The sequence below is a fragment of the Canis lupus genome, chromosome 6 (assembly GCF_003254725.2).
Source record: "Canis lupus dingo isolate Sandy chromosome 6, ASM325472v2, whole genome shotgun sequence".
Taxonomy (NCBI): Eukaryota; Metazoa; Chordata; class Mammalia; order Carnivora; family Canidae; genus Canis; species Canis lupus.
The window spans coordinates 14,170,530-14,184,583 of NC_064248.1; the positions used below are offsets into that span (position 1 = coordinate 14,170,530).

Here is a 14,054-nt window from a genome sequence, read left to right on the forward strand (position 1 = left end):
CAGCCCCCATGTGGAGTGGGCAGGGCACAGACATGAGTCCCACAGCTTGCTGAATGCCAGCTCCTGCAGCCACTGCAGCAACCACCTCCCTTCTCCACGGGGTCCAAGTACTTCCAAAGCTCTCCATAGCCCAGCTTCAGGTGCAGGAACCTTTCAGGCATGTGCACCCTCATGCCCTTCCTCTGCTTGGCTCCCTGGGAGCCTCACACATCCTGCAGGGAGGCTCTGGGCAAAGGATTTTACTCCTGCCTAGGGTTCCAAGGATTTTTGAGCTGGCTCCCTGACAATATGAGGTTAGGTAGAAAGCCTGATTAGGAAATCTCACTCAGGGCAGCCCGGGTGGCTCAGCGGTTTAGTGCTACCTTCGGCCCAGGGTGTGATCCTGGAGACCTGGGATCGAGTTCCGTGTCGGGCTCCCTGCATGGACATGCCTGCTTCTCCCTCTGCCTGTGTCTCTGCCTCTCTCTCTCTCTCTCTCATGAATAAATAAATAAAATCTTAAAAAAAAAAAAAATGGAAATCCCACTCAGCCACTCTAAACTCTGCAAACATGATCTGTCTTCCCCTTGGGGGCCTGTAGGCCTTGTGGGGTGGGCGCTCTAGGCTCCCTCCCTCCCCTGAAATCAACTGCAGCTCCTTTCCTCCTGACTCTTCCCCGGATCCCTTCCCACTCACTTCCAGTGCACACTGAGGACTAGTGTGGGCTTCCCCGGCTAGCCTAGGCTGACTCCACCCTCCTCCTTTCATAAATGGAGAACCTGAGGTCAAGAGATTAAAGATGTGTTTGGATCCCTGGGTGGCTCAGCAGTTTAGTGCCTGCCTTTGGCCCAGGGTGTGACCCTGGAGACTCGGGATCGAGTCCCACATCGGGTTCCCTGCATGGAGCCTGCTTCTCCCTCTGCCTGTGTCTCTGCCTCTCTCTCTCTCTCTCTCTCTCTCTCTCTCTCTCTCTGTGTGTGTGTGTGTGTCTCATGAATAAATAAAATCTTTAAAAAAACAGAGAGAGATTAAAGACGTGGTCACCCAGCAAGTGAGTGGGGCCTCCAGTACATACCTCCTCCAGGAAGCCTACATATTCCCTCCACATTTCCTCACTCCTGCCACAATAAATAACCCATCACTGCACCTACTAAATTGTTTCATTGTCTTCTGTATCCCACATTTTTCTCCCCAGCTAGGTCATAGGTTCTCAAGTACAAGACCAGCTGTGTTTTTATTCTGGCTGGCCCTTAGTAGATTTTCAATAAATGTTAAATTTCAATAAAAATTAGCTTGATGGATGGAGGGATGGAGTGGGGGGATGGATGAATGGATGGGTAGGTGGATGGGTAGATAGGCAGATGAATGGTGGATGGGTAGATGACTGGGTGGATGGGTGGAGGGATAGATGGGGGGGTGAATGGATGGATAGATGAGTAGATGGATGGATGGAGGGATGGATGTATGGTTGGGGTGAATGTGTAGATGGATGGGTGGATGGATGAATGGTTAGATGGATGGGTAGATGGTTGCATGGATGGATGGATAGATGAATGGTTGGATGCATGGGTGCGTGTGTGGATGGGGAAGGATAGATGGGTGGATGGATGGATGGTTGCATGAATGGATGGGTGGATGGATGAATGGGTGACGAGGTAGATAGATGGATTGATGAGTAAAGCAGGACACCCTTCATCACCAGTACTGCACCTAAGTGCCTGAGCTACTTTGTCCAGTGAAACTTAATGCTGAGAATTTACCAACCAGCTCTTCTGTGGGCTGCTGTGGAAAGTGTAAAGAACTGCGACCTTGACCGTACCCTTGAGAAGCCTCACAGTCTAGTAGAGGAGCTACGGTTTGTTTAAACGTGGCCAGGAGGGGATCAACATGGAGTTTTGTTGAGCCCAGAAAGGGGAGTTTTGTGCTGCCCTCAGGACTGACCTTCTGTCCTCAGATGTTGTCACCAGAGACGAGTTCCTCAGAAAGCAAAAGACAGAGACCATCATCTACTCCCGAGAGAAGAACCCCAACACTTTCGAATGTATTGTTCCTGCCAACATCGAAGCTGTGGCCGCCAAGGTGAGGTGGGAGGCAGGGGGCTGGATCAGGTGACACCACTGGTTGTCTTTGTGGGGCCACCTCAGCCATAGACAAAGGTGGGGTGCAGAGTTGCTCTCACCTCCCTGTGGGCAAGCCTCCTTCTTTTCCTTTTGCCTTCTGCTCCACGTTACCTCTCCACATACCCTCATTCTCTGGGCTCCAACATGCACATTTATATTTTGAAACCACCTTCTGTTTCTGATGGTTCCCTGGCACTAGTGTTCTGATTCACATCGTTCAGGGCTATACATGTGCCTAGCTGCAAGAACAAGGGCCAGAGGCAGGGAGAGCATATATCAGGGTGAGAGACAGGGAGAGCGAATGGGCGACAAGAGTCATGGGGGAAATGGAGTGGCAGAAGGGTTATTGGCTGCAATGCAGGAGAGTCTTCTGGAGCCAGACAACGGGATCCTTGTGAGCCGCAAGCAATGAGTTCTTTCTCCTTCCGGGACCTTTCCAAAACAAAGCTATCAGGCCAGCCCCTGGGCGGGGGGTGGTCAGCTCTCCTGGGTGACCTTGGGGTGGGTAGGCAGAGCAGGTGCCCACTGGAGCTCCTCATCTGCCACCCAACACCCCCCATCCGCCACCCCACATTGTCACTCACACTGATGAACACATGGGCAGAGCTGTTAGCCAGCCTGGAGCAGTTGGTTTGGTTTTCAAGTCTGGGCCACAGCAGCTATAGGGAATTCTGATATTGGAGTGGACAGGGCATCAGTGGGCGGGGGCCGAGCCGAGATGGTTGTCCCTGGAGAGGGGAAGCCGCCCAGTGGATCTGTGCCGTGAGGAGTCTGGGCAGTGGCCACGCCAGCAGGGAGCCAGCGAGCGCGGTGACCAGAAGGAGCACAGGGACGAGGGCATGTTCAGGGTGTGGAAATTCACTGAGCTGCACACTTAGGAACACACACACTTCCCTGTATTGACCTTCTCTTTCAATGCAGAGCATTTGGGCTTTGGGGGGTTTGTTTTTGAAGTGACACTTCCAGCAAAACAGAGATTGTCCTGCTTCAGAAGGGATGAGCTCATGGGTGCCCGAGAACCCTTGCAGATGCTCCCAGGACTGTCCAGCCCCACCTCACCTTTCGAGGGTTTTCCACCCTTGACAGTACCAAGAACACCTTCGTAAGCTGAGGGGAGCAGCAGGTGTTCTGGAAGCCGATTTTGATTTTGATTAAAACCCTTTCATGCCACCCGCCTCCCCTCAGGCTAGGTGCCTCGGCTCTGCCGCTGCCCACCGCTGTGTGCAGCACTGTGGAACCAGGTGTCCACGCGAGCAGGGACTTGTCCTACAGAGGTTGGGCTTCCCCTTGGGTCTCTCCCCAGTGCAGCTGGGGGTACTCGGGGCTCTCGTCCCTGTCCCTGACCTGCAGAGCCTGGCCCTGCATCTCGGGCCCTGCCCCAGCTCCCCAGAGGGGCTGGAGGAGCTACTGACCGCTGACTGCTGTGCTTGCAGGACAAACACTGTCTTCTGGAGGCCGGGATCAGCTGCACCAGAGACTTGATCAAGTCCAGGATTTACCCCATCGTGCTCTTCATTCGGGTGTCAGAGAAGAACATCAAGAGGTTTAGGTAGGGCTCTGAGACCCCTCCTCTCCCTGACACACCTCTGGGGTCCCCACTGAGAACCACTGGCTGCGGGGTCCCCCTGCTCACCCCATTAGGGAGTCCTCATTGAGGGCCTGACTGCAGTCCAAGGCAGCCACGACCTCCAACCTCTAGCAGCGGAGACAGTAACACACACAGAACGTGTCCGGGGGGGACAAGTGCTGGGAGGGATGGCTGCAGGACCCAGGTGGCTGGGGAGGGAGGCTGATGTGGGAGCAGCCCCAGAACAGTGAGGGCAAGCCGAGCAGGTGCTGGCAGAGAAGGACCCAGACTTTGGGGCGGGGACAGCTGCAGGAGGCGGTGTGGTGGGCAGTGTGAGGTCAGTGACCTTGCAGCTGAGGGGTCCAGACCACGCCAAGGGACATGATCCAACAGGACGTAGAAGGCTCCCTCCAGCTGCTGTGTGGTTGGGACCACCCCTGAGCAAGAGCCAAGACCCAGATCCTATCTGGCAGGTGGCAAGGAAAGGTCTGAATCTGTATTCAAGGTCAAGCCTGTGGTGTTTGTTGCAAGGTTGGCTGTGGGGTTTGGGGCCTGGCCACTACGTGGCACTATCCCTGACCTCACCTCTCCTATAGACAGCTACAAGGGAGAGGAAGAGAGGTTAGGCCACTTGCCTCTTTCACCAGATCTTTACTGGGCACCTGTTTAAGTGCTTGGCACCAGGGAACCCATGAATGAGCAAACGACAAAACTCCCCACCCCACCACTGCACACGCATTCTGATGGCTGCTGTCCAAAACCCATAAACGCCCATGTGGTGGTGAGGATGGGGAGAAGCCTAGCGCACCGCAGGCGGGGACGTGAAACCACGCAGCCGCTGTGGAAGACAGAGGGTCCGCACAGAATGGCCGTGTGATCCAGCGGTTCCACCCCAGGACATCTGCCCAGAAGAATCCAAAGCATCGTCTCAAAAAGATAACTGCTCACCCACAGTCAAGGCAGCCTTATTCCCAAATGTCCAAAGGCGGAAGCTGCCCAAGTGTCCATCAATGGATGGACAAACAGAAGGTGGTCCATCCGTGCACTGGACTATGACTCAGCCTTGGAAAGGAAGAACATGCTGGCACCTGCTGCCACCTGGATGAAGCTTGAAGAGATGAGGCTCGGCGAAATCAGCCAGACACAGAAGGACAAATACCGTATGATTCAGCATCCGTGAGGCCCCTGGAGGAGACGGATTCACAGAGAGTAGATGGTGGCGCTAGGGACCGGGGATGGCGGACGGGGAATGAGCGTGTTTGTCGGTATGGGTTTCAGCTTTACAGGATGAAGAGGTACCAGAGGTTAGTGGCCCAACGAGGTGAATAAACTTACCATGACTGAACTGTACTCTTAAAGACCGTCAGGCTGGGGACTTTTACACGCATTGTACCACAGTTAAGACCAAGGAGGGTAACAGCTCCCCTGCCCCATCAGCTAGCCCTGAAAATGGAAGAATTAAAAAAAAAAAAAAAAAAAAGTAAACCAAACAAAAGATTTTTTAAGTCCCACCTCTTCGGATTTCCCCAGTGACCAGAGTAGCAGGGTCCCCCCCCCACCCCGGGCCCCGCCAGCCGCACAGCCCTGTGCTGGAAGGCGGTGGGCACCAGGGAGACCCGGCGTGGCAGGTGACAGCCGGGGGGCGGGCAGGGGTCAGGTGGCACAGCGCCCTCCCAGCCCCACCCCAAGTCTCCCCGCGCCTGGGCTCCCACGCGGCTCCCACAGCCCCCGTGTCCCCCCACCCCTGTCCACAGGAAGATGCTGCCCCGGCCGGAGACGGAGGAGGAATTCCTACGGCTGTGCCGGCTGAAGGAGAAGGAGCTGGAGGCCCTGCCCTGCCTGTACGCCACGGTGGAGGCCGACATGTGGGGCAGCGTGGAGGAGCTGCTCCGGGTCCTCAAAGACAAGATCAGTGAGGAACAGCGCAAGACCGTCTGGGTGGACGAGGACCAGCTGTGAGGCGGCCCCCGAGTCTGAGCGCAGCCCCGGGGGGTGTCCGGACCCCAGCGGCCAGTGCCGTGGGGGCGAGGGGCCTCCGTCCACCCGGTCAGGGAGCTCCCCCGCCAGGGAGCCCCGGGGCAGACGCAGCTGAGCGGGTGGACACTCAGGTGGGAGCGGGACGGGTTTAGGGCCCCCCCACCCCAGGGCTGACCTGGCCGAGTGGTCCTGCCCTACGGAGTCAGCAGGGAGGCCGGGCCCCACGATGGACACGACGCCAGGCCCGAGGCCAGCGGCCCCGCGGAAGCCTGAGCAGCGGATGAATGTAACGCATGGAACAGGGGTGCTACCCTTGGGGCAGGGACCCTGAACGCCAGGGCACCCACCAGCCCTTGGGACGCTCCAAATACACGTTCCCCAGGCAGGACAGTTGGGGCGGAAGGGGAAACGTGCCATGCTATTATTTTTCTTGCATTAAAATGGAGACATTTCCTTGTTTTCAGCCTTTTTTTAAAAATTCATATTATTTCATCATTTGCAGAGGCGTTCCACTCTTGCCGCCACTGTAACCTGCAAACCACTTCTGGAAAGCTTAAGTCAGGCCCTGAGTTGTGCATAGGGGTGCAGGCAGGGAGGCCGTACATCCCCGCTTACCCAGGACAGACCTGATTTGTACCGGGGTTTTGGGTGCAATTCCTGGCCGCTCCCTCTTTGGCTAAGATATGTCCTGATTTGGGTGACAAGCTATCAAGCCACTCTGGGAAGGGCCTGTCCTTCCACAGGCTACTTGGGAGCCCCTACCTCTCCAACTCCAGCCCTGAGGCCAGGGCCCCTTAGTCAGCTCCCCCCGCACAGGCTCTCTGCATCTCTGCACATTACATTCATACACGCAGCCTTACTTCATCTTCCGTTTCAGCGGGTGGGGGTCTTTGTGGGGTGTGCTCCCACTGCCCAGGAGCTGGAGGGGTGTGGGTATGTGCAGGAGAGCTGTGCTTCCCTCCCCAACAGATAGCAAAGGCCCTATGGGTTCTAGAGCTACTCTCCTCCTCGACCGCTTAATGCAGATTTTCCAAGTATGGACCCAACAGCGTGTGGCCAAAGCAGGCCACCATACTGAATATTCATAACCGGGTAGGTGGCAGGCTGGGCTTCAATTCCAGGTCTGTGGGTTCATGGGAACTATAAGAGCAATTGCTTGTTGACAACCCAATACCCTTACCAACAGAATCCTGTTTTATTCTGGGAAACTATGTATGGCTAAAAGGCCACATATCCCAGCCTCCCTTGCACCTAGGGTAATCAAGAAAATGTAAGGTGACAAGGTTTGGAGGAAAGACAAAGCAGACAAACAGCCCTTCCTCTAGTGTCCTGCCTGGAATACAGATGTGATGGCTGGAGCTGTAGCAGTCATACTGGATCTTGAGGTGACCTTGAGAATGGAAACTGCACAGAAGATGGTGGAGCAGAAAGAGAAAAGGAGTCCGAGTTACAGATGGCACGTTGGAGCCCAGGACTACGCTCAGGTTTTATTTGCATAAGACAGAAATAAATTTTTATCTTGTGTTCAACGGCTGTTATTTCAGTCTTTGGTTATAGCTTGAAGCAATTCCTAACAGATGCAGGAACAGCCCTTGGTCTTAAACACCGTGGGCATGAGTTGATCTGCCAGGTTTTTGCCGCATATTCAAGATACGAATAACGAGTACACAAGCTTTTGATAAATATCTCAGTCTAAAAAACAAACGCTGTGGATCCTGCAGCATTTTGACCCTGAGAAGTCAAATGAGCACCACAAAGCTCAGGGAGGTGGGGGGCGGGGGGTCCGCGGTGGGGGTCCTGGTCCCTTCATCCCTCTGTGATGACGAATTGTCCCTCCAACACTGAGATCCCAGTTTGCCAGGGAGAGCGGTGCCTTAAAAACAAAGGGCATTCTCCCAAGAGCCAGTTAGTGATGCTTTTTATTTTCTGAAACAGCCCCCAGAATCAAGCTGAATGTGCTAGGTCTGGAGGGGCCATGCTTCGGGAAGCCCAGCTATGGTTATTTAGGGCCGGATAAGCCACCCACCTTGAGAGGCCCTGTGGGCGCTGGAAGGCCTTCTGCTTCCATCTTGGTTGAGCTTTACATTGAACAGTAAATCTTCCCCAAGCCGAGGCAATCGTGGCTCACCACTCAGACCCTGTGTGCTTCCTCGTAAAGTACTTAGAGCCAAGGGGGCAGATGTGATTGCAAGAGGGCTCCAGAGTGAAAGGTCTGCTGATTTATTTATATTTATCTAACTTCAGATTCTCAGGCTTGTGCAGAATAACCAAACTCGTGAATTGCATGTAACTTGAGGGATGGGAGGAGACAAGAAACCACACGGGGTGGGAGAGAGACCTGAAAAAAATTTGCTGTGGGTGCTTTCCCCCCACCCCCAGTCCTGCCCTCCGCCCACCCCGAGTCATTCTCACCAGGCTCCAGAATGCAGGGCTGTGGGGCTGTGCGTATGCTAATAAGATGGGGCAGGAGGAGAGAAGGTCAGGATTGAGTTTCTGTGTTCTGGGTCAGTCCCCGGATGGAACCGTGAAGTCAGCAGGAGGCTGGGGTTTGGCACCCCGGGGAATCGGTCCACGGGAGGATTTCAAAGAAGCCCCCTGACATCATCTGCTGGAGCTCCGGGCTCTGATTTGTCAGCCGCCAGCAGCCCGGCGGTGGGCAGCTCCGAGGCTGCCTGGGAAGGAAAGCGGGGCCTGCCTGGGGCTGGGCGACCGCAGAGAGTGCCAGAGCTGTCTGCAAAGCCCAGCTGCAGCTGGAGCGACCCCACCAGAGTCTGCAAGCCGTGCTTTCCCTGTGGAGCCGGCCCAGGGCTCGGGGAGGTGCCCGAGATGCACACTGGGGCTGGCTGCCCGCACCTGGAGCCCGGGGCCCAGGCTCTGGAAGGGAGCCTGTGCCAGGCTGATAACACTAGTGATGAACGCTTGGGCTACCTCCAAGGACACCAGCCACACAGCTCGGAGCCCCGGAAATCGCGTTGTCTGTGTAGATCTACACTTTTCTGGGGAGACACTGCAGGCTTTCTCAGATTCCCCAGGGGCCCTGCAATCCCTAGAAGATTAATGGCTGATGCTCTCAGCTTGGGAAAACATTAGCAACTGTCTTTTGAGTTCCTACTCTGTGCCAACAAGCACTTTGTAAGTGTTCTTTTACTTACTGATCCCAAAACTTTTCTCCATTTTCTACAGGAATAAACAGGCCCAGAGAGGCTAAGTAGCTAGACCAAGGTCACACAGCTGGTAAGCTGACTTGCCAACTGCAGCCTCTCCGCTGGACCTTGCAATCCAGAGGCAGAGCCCTGGTGGCAGCTGCCGTGGCTCTCTGCTCTCCCAGTGACTGGGGAAGTGGTCGGCGCCCGGGGCAGTGGCTGGCTTGGGGGCAGGTCTCAGGATGATCAGATGGGGGAGGATGTGGATTTCCTCTCTTTGACCGAGGCAGCCTGCTTGGGTTTCTACCTAACCAGGCCACACTTTGGGGGTGGGGAGGGGAGTGCAGGAGGGGATGTCTTTGAGCCCTGGCATCATGCTGCCCTCAAAACCCGCTGCTATCTAGGTTGACGCCCCACTTCCAGCCCCACTACCCTGCCTCTCCTGGATTTGTCCTTGGCAGTCCTGCCAAGGTCAACCACGGTATTATGGCTGCCTGATGGGGAAACATGGTTCCAAGCACCTGCTCCAGCCCCTATATTACCCAGAATGTTCTGCAGGGCTTCTAACAACATCCACGAAGTCTTGCCCTGTGCTCTGAGGGCCTGGGACCAGAGACGTCTCCAGGGACGGAGGTTGGGGGATAAGGGATGGGAGCAGTTTCCAAGTGAGGCTGAACCTTGGCTTTTTGTTCAAACCCCAGGAACCCACACTAAAAGCAGAAAGTGTCCTGCTCTCACTGTCCTGGCCCCCGCCTCCCATCCCCCAACCCCTGGGCCAGATGAGGTCACCAGGCTGTGGGGGCTCTGGAGAGAAAGAGACCCTGAGAACAGTTCAGACCTCATGGGTCTAGTGCTGAGTTGAGGGAAGCTGTGAGTGTGAACACCTGCCAGGTGCGTCCCCATCACTGCCTGGAGGGCACCTGTAAGGACCCAAAACCTCAGGTGGGGGTGGGGGGGGGTGGGGAGCAGAGTCTCCACAAGAAGATGCAACAGTTCACCTTGGTTTTGAATCTGGAGCTCTGTACCCGTTCCTGAGAGAACATTCACAGCCTTTGGAAGCACACGTTATCAGAGACCATGCACGTAAATCCCCTCCCCATCCCCGTCCCCCAGAGTCTCCTGTGCCATCCAGGGCTTCACGCACGGACGGGCGGTGTGTATTCTTACTCCCCACTGTGTCGCACGCCGTCCTGTACTTTATACCTGGGAGCTCCTCCCTGTGCCTTTCCACAGCTGTCCAGTGTCCCTGGCCAGCCACCCCGTCATTTCCTCCACAGACGTGTAGCTTATTGGCAGGGATTAGCTGTGGCCCTGCGTCACTTCCCCGGCCACTGCCCAGGACGCCGACCACTTCCCCAGTCATTGGGAGATGCCTCTCTGCAGGATGCACGCCCCTAACAGGAGTCCTGCATGGGTAACCCCATGCATGGCACAGACCCCAGCGCCCCCCGACAGGGTGGCACCCATTCATGGCCGGGGCTTCCGTGGTGGATGACCACAGCGGGCCTGGCATTCTGGTCTGGGACTTTTCTCATGGGCCTATCTGACCCATAGGGGCCGTCAGTCAGTGTATGGACAGCCAATTGCCACACCCTCTGGCCTCGGTTAAACTTTGAAGTTCTGAGACCCCGGCCCCTGGGGCTGCTCTCTGCTGCAAAGCCGTGTGCATGGTTTTTGAAAGGAGAGAAGCTTGTGCTGGGACCCCACTCCCCCTTTCCCATCCGGTAAGGGATACTAGTCCATCCAGGGCCTAAAGCCAAACTCACCCCCTTATATCCCAAACCTGCCCCACGCCACCCACCCCTGACTCCATCACTCAGCCAAAAAGCTGGGTGACACCAGCTTTCTCTCACTGAGTCTCCTTTTGTATCTTTCTCTGTGTTTCTGTCTCTCTCTCACACACACACCCTCTCCCCATCCCACACCTGCCACACTGGTCCAGGCTGACCTTGCCTCTCACTGACGGCTGGGACACACCCAAACCACACATATCACACCCAACCTCATCAGCCCTCTTGCTTTTCCTCTGGCTTCTAGGGTTCCACATAGGCTGTTCCTCTTCCCTGATATGCTGTTCCCTTCAATCTGCCTAACTGCTACTCATATATCAGGCGTCAGCTGCATTGTCAACTCTGGGGGAGGACAGCCTGACCTGACCTGACCTGAGGTGCACACCCATCACAATTCTCACCAGCCCATGTTGGAGTGACTCTCTCTCTCTTTTTTTTTTTTTTTAACATTTTATTTATTTATTCTTGAGAGACAGAAAGAGAGAGAGGCAGAGACACAGGCAGAGAGATACAAGCAGGCTCCATGCAGGGAGCCCAACACAGGACTCGATCCAAGGTCTCCAGGATCACACCCTGGGCTGACGGTGGCGCTAAACCACTGAGCTACCCGGGCTGCCCTGGAGTGACTCTTTTGACTGTGAGCTTCACAGGGTGGACAGCAGGTCTGTCTGACCCCTTGGATCCAGTAACTGGGTGCTAGCAGCTGCTGGGATGGACTACAATTAAGTGCAAGTCATCGCATTGCCTTTGGGTCTGCCCAGGGTCCAGCAAGGATGTGAGTGAGTAATGTGGGCCATAGTAAGGCCATAGGGACCTGTGGGGACCATGGGAAATTGGCCAGCATGTAATCCATCTGAACGAAGTAGCTGGGACTCAGCTGAATCTCTTGGTGTCATGTAGGAAGCAAACCCTGTCTTACCAGACCTTCTCATTATTCAAGAGAACACTTGGCTTTCCTCTTCAGGCTAATCACCTCATCATTACGAGATGGCTGCCACAGTTCCAGACATCACATCCTCACCTCTGGCGCCCAAAACACGAAGGTAGGATCTCTCCTTTGTTGTGGAGGAACATCTTTCTCAGAAACCCCCAGTAGCCCTTCCCTGATGCCTCATTTAGCCAATATTGAATTGTATTCCCATTTTGGGGCTGCACACATTGACACTCAAACACAGAAAACAAGACTGGTCTTTATGGAAAGAAACAATAGCATTTGTCACAGGAGAGCTTGTTTAGATGGTATGGCCTCCTTGAGGAGGTGACATTTGAGCAGGAGCCTGAAGGGAATGGCAACAAGCCGTGAAAACAAAAATACGGGGCAAGAGCATTCAAGCAGTGAGCACAGCAGGTGCAAAGGTCCTGGGGCAGACACCGAAGCCTGCCGAGGCTAACTCAAGTGAAAAAGAAAGATGGGTTCTTGTGTGATGGGATACACTGTCCTCTCCACCGCTAGAGTTCTGACTCTGCCAGTTCAGCGTCTTTCCCTCCCTCCCCCCGGAAGGGCTCTACAACTCCCACACTTGGAGCTTTGATGTCAGGAGTGGGGAGAGAGAGGCATTTGGGCAACAACTTGGGGGAAATCCTCCAAGAGAGGAGGAGGTGGCTGCAGGGAGAGAAGTCAACAGGAGGAGAGAGAGCACATTCTACAGGGTTAGCATGACCATGTTTGATCCACAACATTTAAGGAACTCAAGTCTCAGGATTCCTTTTTTGGTTGCTGGACTGTGTTTCTTGGCCTCGGCCATGTTTGAGAGGCCACCCTTGGGTCACATCACCAGAGCAGCTGAGAATATCTGCAACCAGAAAGTTCCAGAACAGCCAGGCCCCTCGAGGGTAGGAAGTGGCCAGCAACCACGGTGGCACTGGCGGTGGCGGAGCCAGACAGAAACAGGGAGAGCCTCAGCGTGGTGGCAGTGTTGACACCAAGGGATTGGGGGAAGCTCCGAGTCAGCAGCCCCTCTCTGTCTGGGGAGAGGTCGTGCCATCTAACAGCACTCCTCTGCCTACCCTCGCTCCTGACAGGAGGCAGGTGGCTCCCCTCACCCCTGCCTGCTTTCTCTGAGTCACTCGTCTTACACTTGGCCTCACATCTGCAGGGCTGGTGTCCTACAGATGTCCCCTGAGCCAGCCGCCGCACATTCCTGCCGAGGGATGTGTTTGGACCGGCCCATGTCAGGTGTCTCCCCTGGCGTGAGCAGCTGTGGGCACGGGAGAGGCAACCCAGGTACACGCACTCCCACAAGCCTCAAAGGCCGTTTGATTCTGGCTCACGATGTCAGAGAAGAGAAAGGCCAAGAAGGACACCAGAGGTGGTTTTGCATGTTGGCAGTCCCCGAGAGCAGCACACAGTCACTCCTCCCTCCGTGACCTTTCCCTGGCTCACACCTAATTTCTCCCGATCCAGTTGTTTCATTGAATTTTTATTCATTTGAGAAAAAGTCATAAACCAAAGGTACAGGTCACCTTTGCTTGCAGGGGTCTCTGGGGTCTCTGGGGCTGGGCCAGCCGTGCTCCTCCTGCAGGGTCCAAGCGCCCCCTCCACGCCAGCCTGGGTTAGGGACACCGTGGCCCCTCCACGCGGCCAGCCCTCCGCCGGGCGGCTGCCCTTCCCGCCTGGCACCCTGGCCTCTTGTCATCAGACCTCTGTGGATGAACTGAGCTGCATCCATGGGGCTGAGGGCCTCCCCGGTGTGGGCAGCCCTTCCTCACCCACATGGCTTTTCTACCATTTGTGTTGCTCATCTGCTCACCACCTGGGCCTCCGAGCATCACCTCGGGTGAGCTGGGGAGGGATGGCCTGCGCCCTTTGCTTCAAGGCTCCTGGACCTCTGACTTTGAAGAAGACCCTCACGTCAGCTGACGAGTGAGGCCCCCTCCAGCAGATGATGCCACTGCTGTGTGCCAGGCACTCTGCATGTCATTTCCAAGCCTGGCACCCATCTGTCCCTGTGGCAAACATCATCCCATTTAACAGATGGTAAAACTGAGTTTCAGTTGCTGAGAATGGACAGAGATTTGAGGGGGGGACCTGGGGGTGCTCCTCACAGCTGGCTGGGGCATCCTTGGCACAGCTCACCTGGACCACTCATCAGGCTCCACTATATGGGCAGAGGTGGAAGTCACACTGGAGTGCCCAGGTCTTCGGGAGGGACAGGGACAGGCCCCCCCATGGAGGGTGCTGAGGGGGAGGTGGGGCTTGCCTCCGTCCCTCCTTGTCTGCACTATCCGTGGTGCCAACAAAGCCCTCTGCCCACAGGATTGCAGGCCTGGGTCCCTGGGACCCTTGGTCCCCAGGTCCCCGAGTTCCTCAGTGTCTGTGTCCCCAGGTCGCTGCATCCCTGGGTCCCCAAGTCCCTGGGTCCTTGGGACCACAGCAGCATGGCTCGCCAGCGACAGGAAGTGTGGGGTTCACAGGAAGGGGGCGGGTGAGAGGGGACGTGCACCAGGAGATGATGTTTGGCTCGCTGGTTTGTTTGGA

The 14,054-nt window shown here is 55.7% G+C and overlaps 1 protein-coding gene across 5 annotated transcripts in view; it reads left to right on the forward strand.

Moving 5' to 3' along the window:
• The window catches only part of CARD11 (caspase recruitment domain family member 11), a 113,133-nt gene extending 107,027 nt beyond the window's left edge, over positions 1-6,106 (forward strand). For all 5 annotated transcript variants that reach the window (XM_035718099.2, XM_025416128.3, XM_025416127.3 and 2 more), the window contains exons 23-25: positions 1,934-2,058; positions 3,533-3,648; positions 5,421-6,106. In XM_035718099.2, coding sequence (XP_035573992.1) covers positions 1,934-2,058; positions 3,533-3,648; positions 5,421-5,625 — 446 coding nt within the window. In that variant the 3' untranslated portion in view covers positions 5,626-6,106. The remainder of the gene's footprint in view (positions 1-1,933; positions 2,059-3,532; positions 3,649-5,420) is intronic.
• Positions 6,107-14,054: the final 7,948 nt, after the last annotated feature.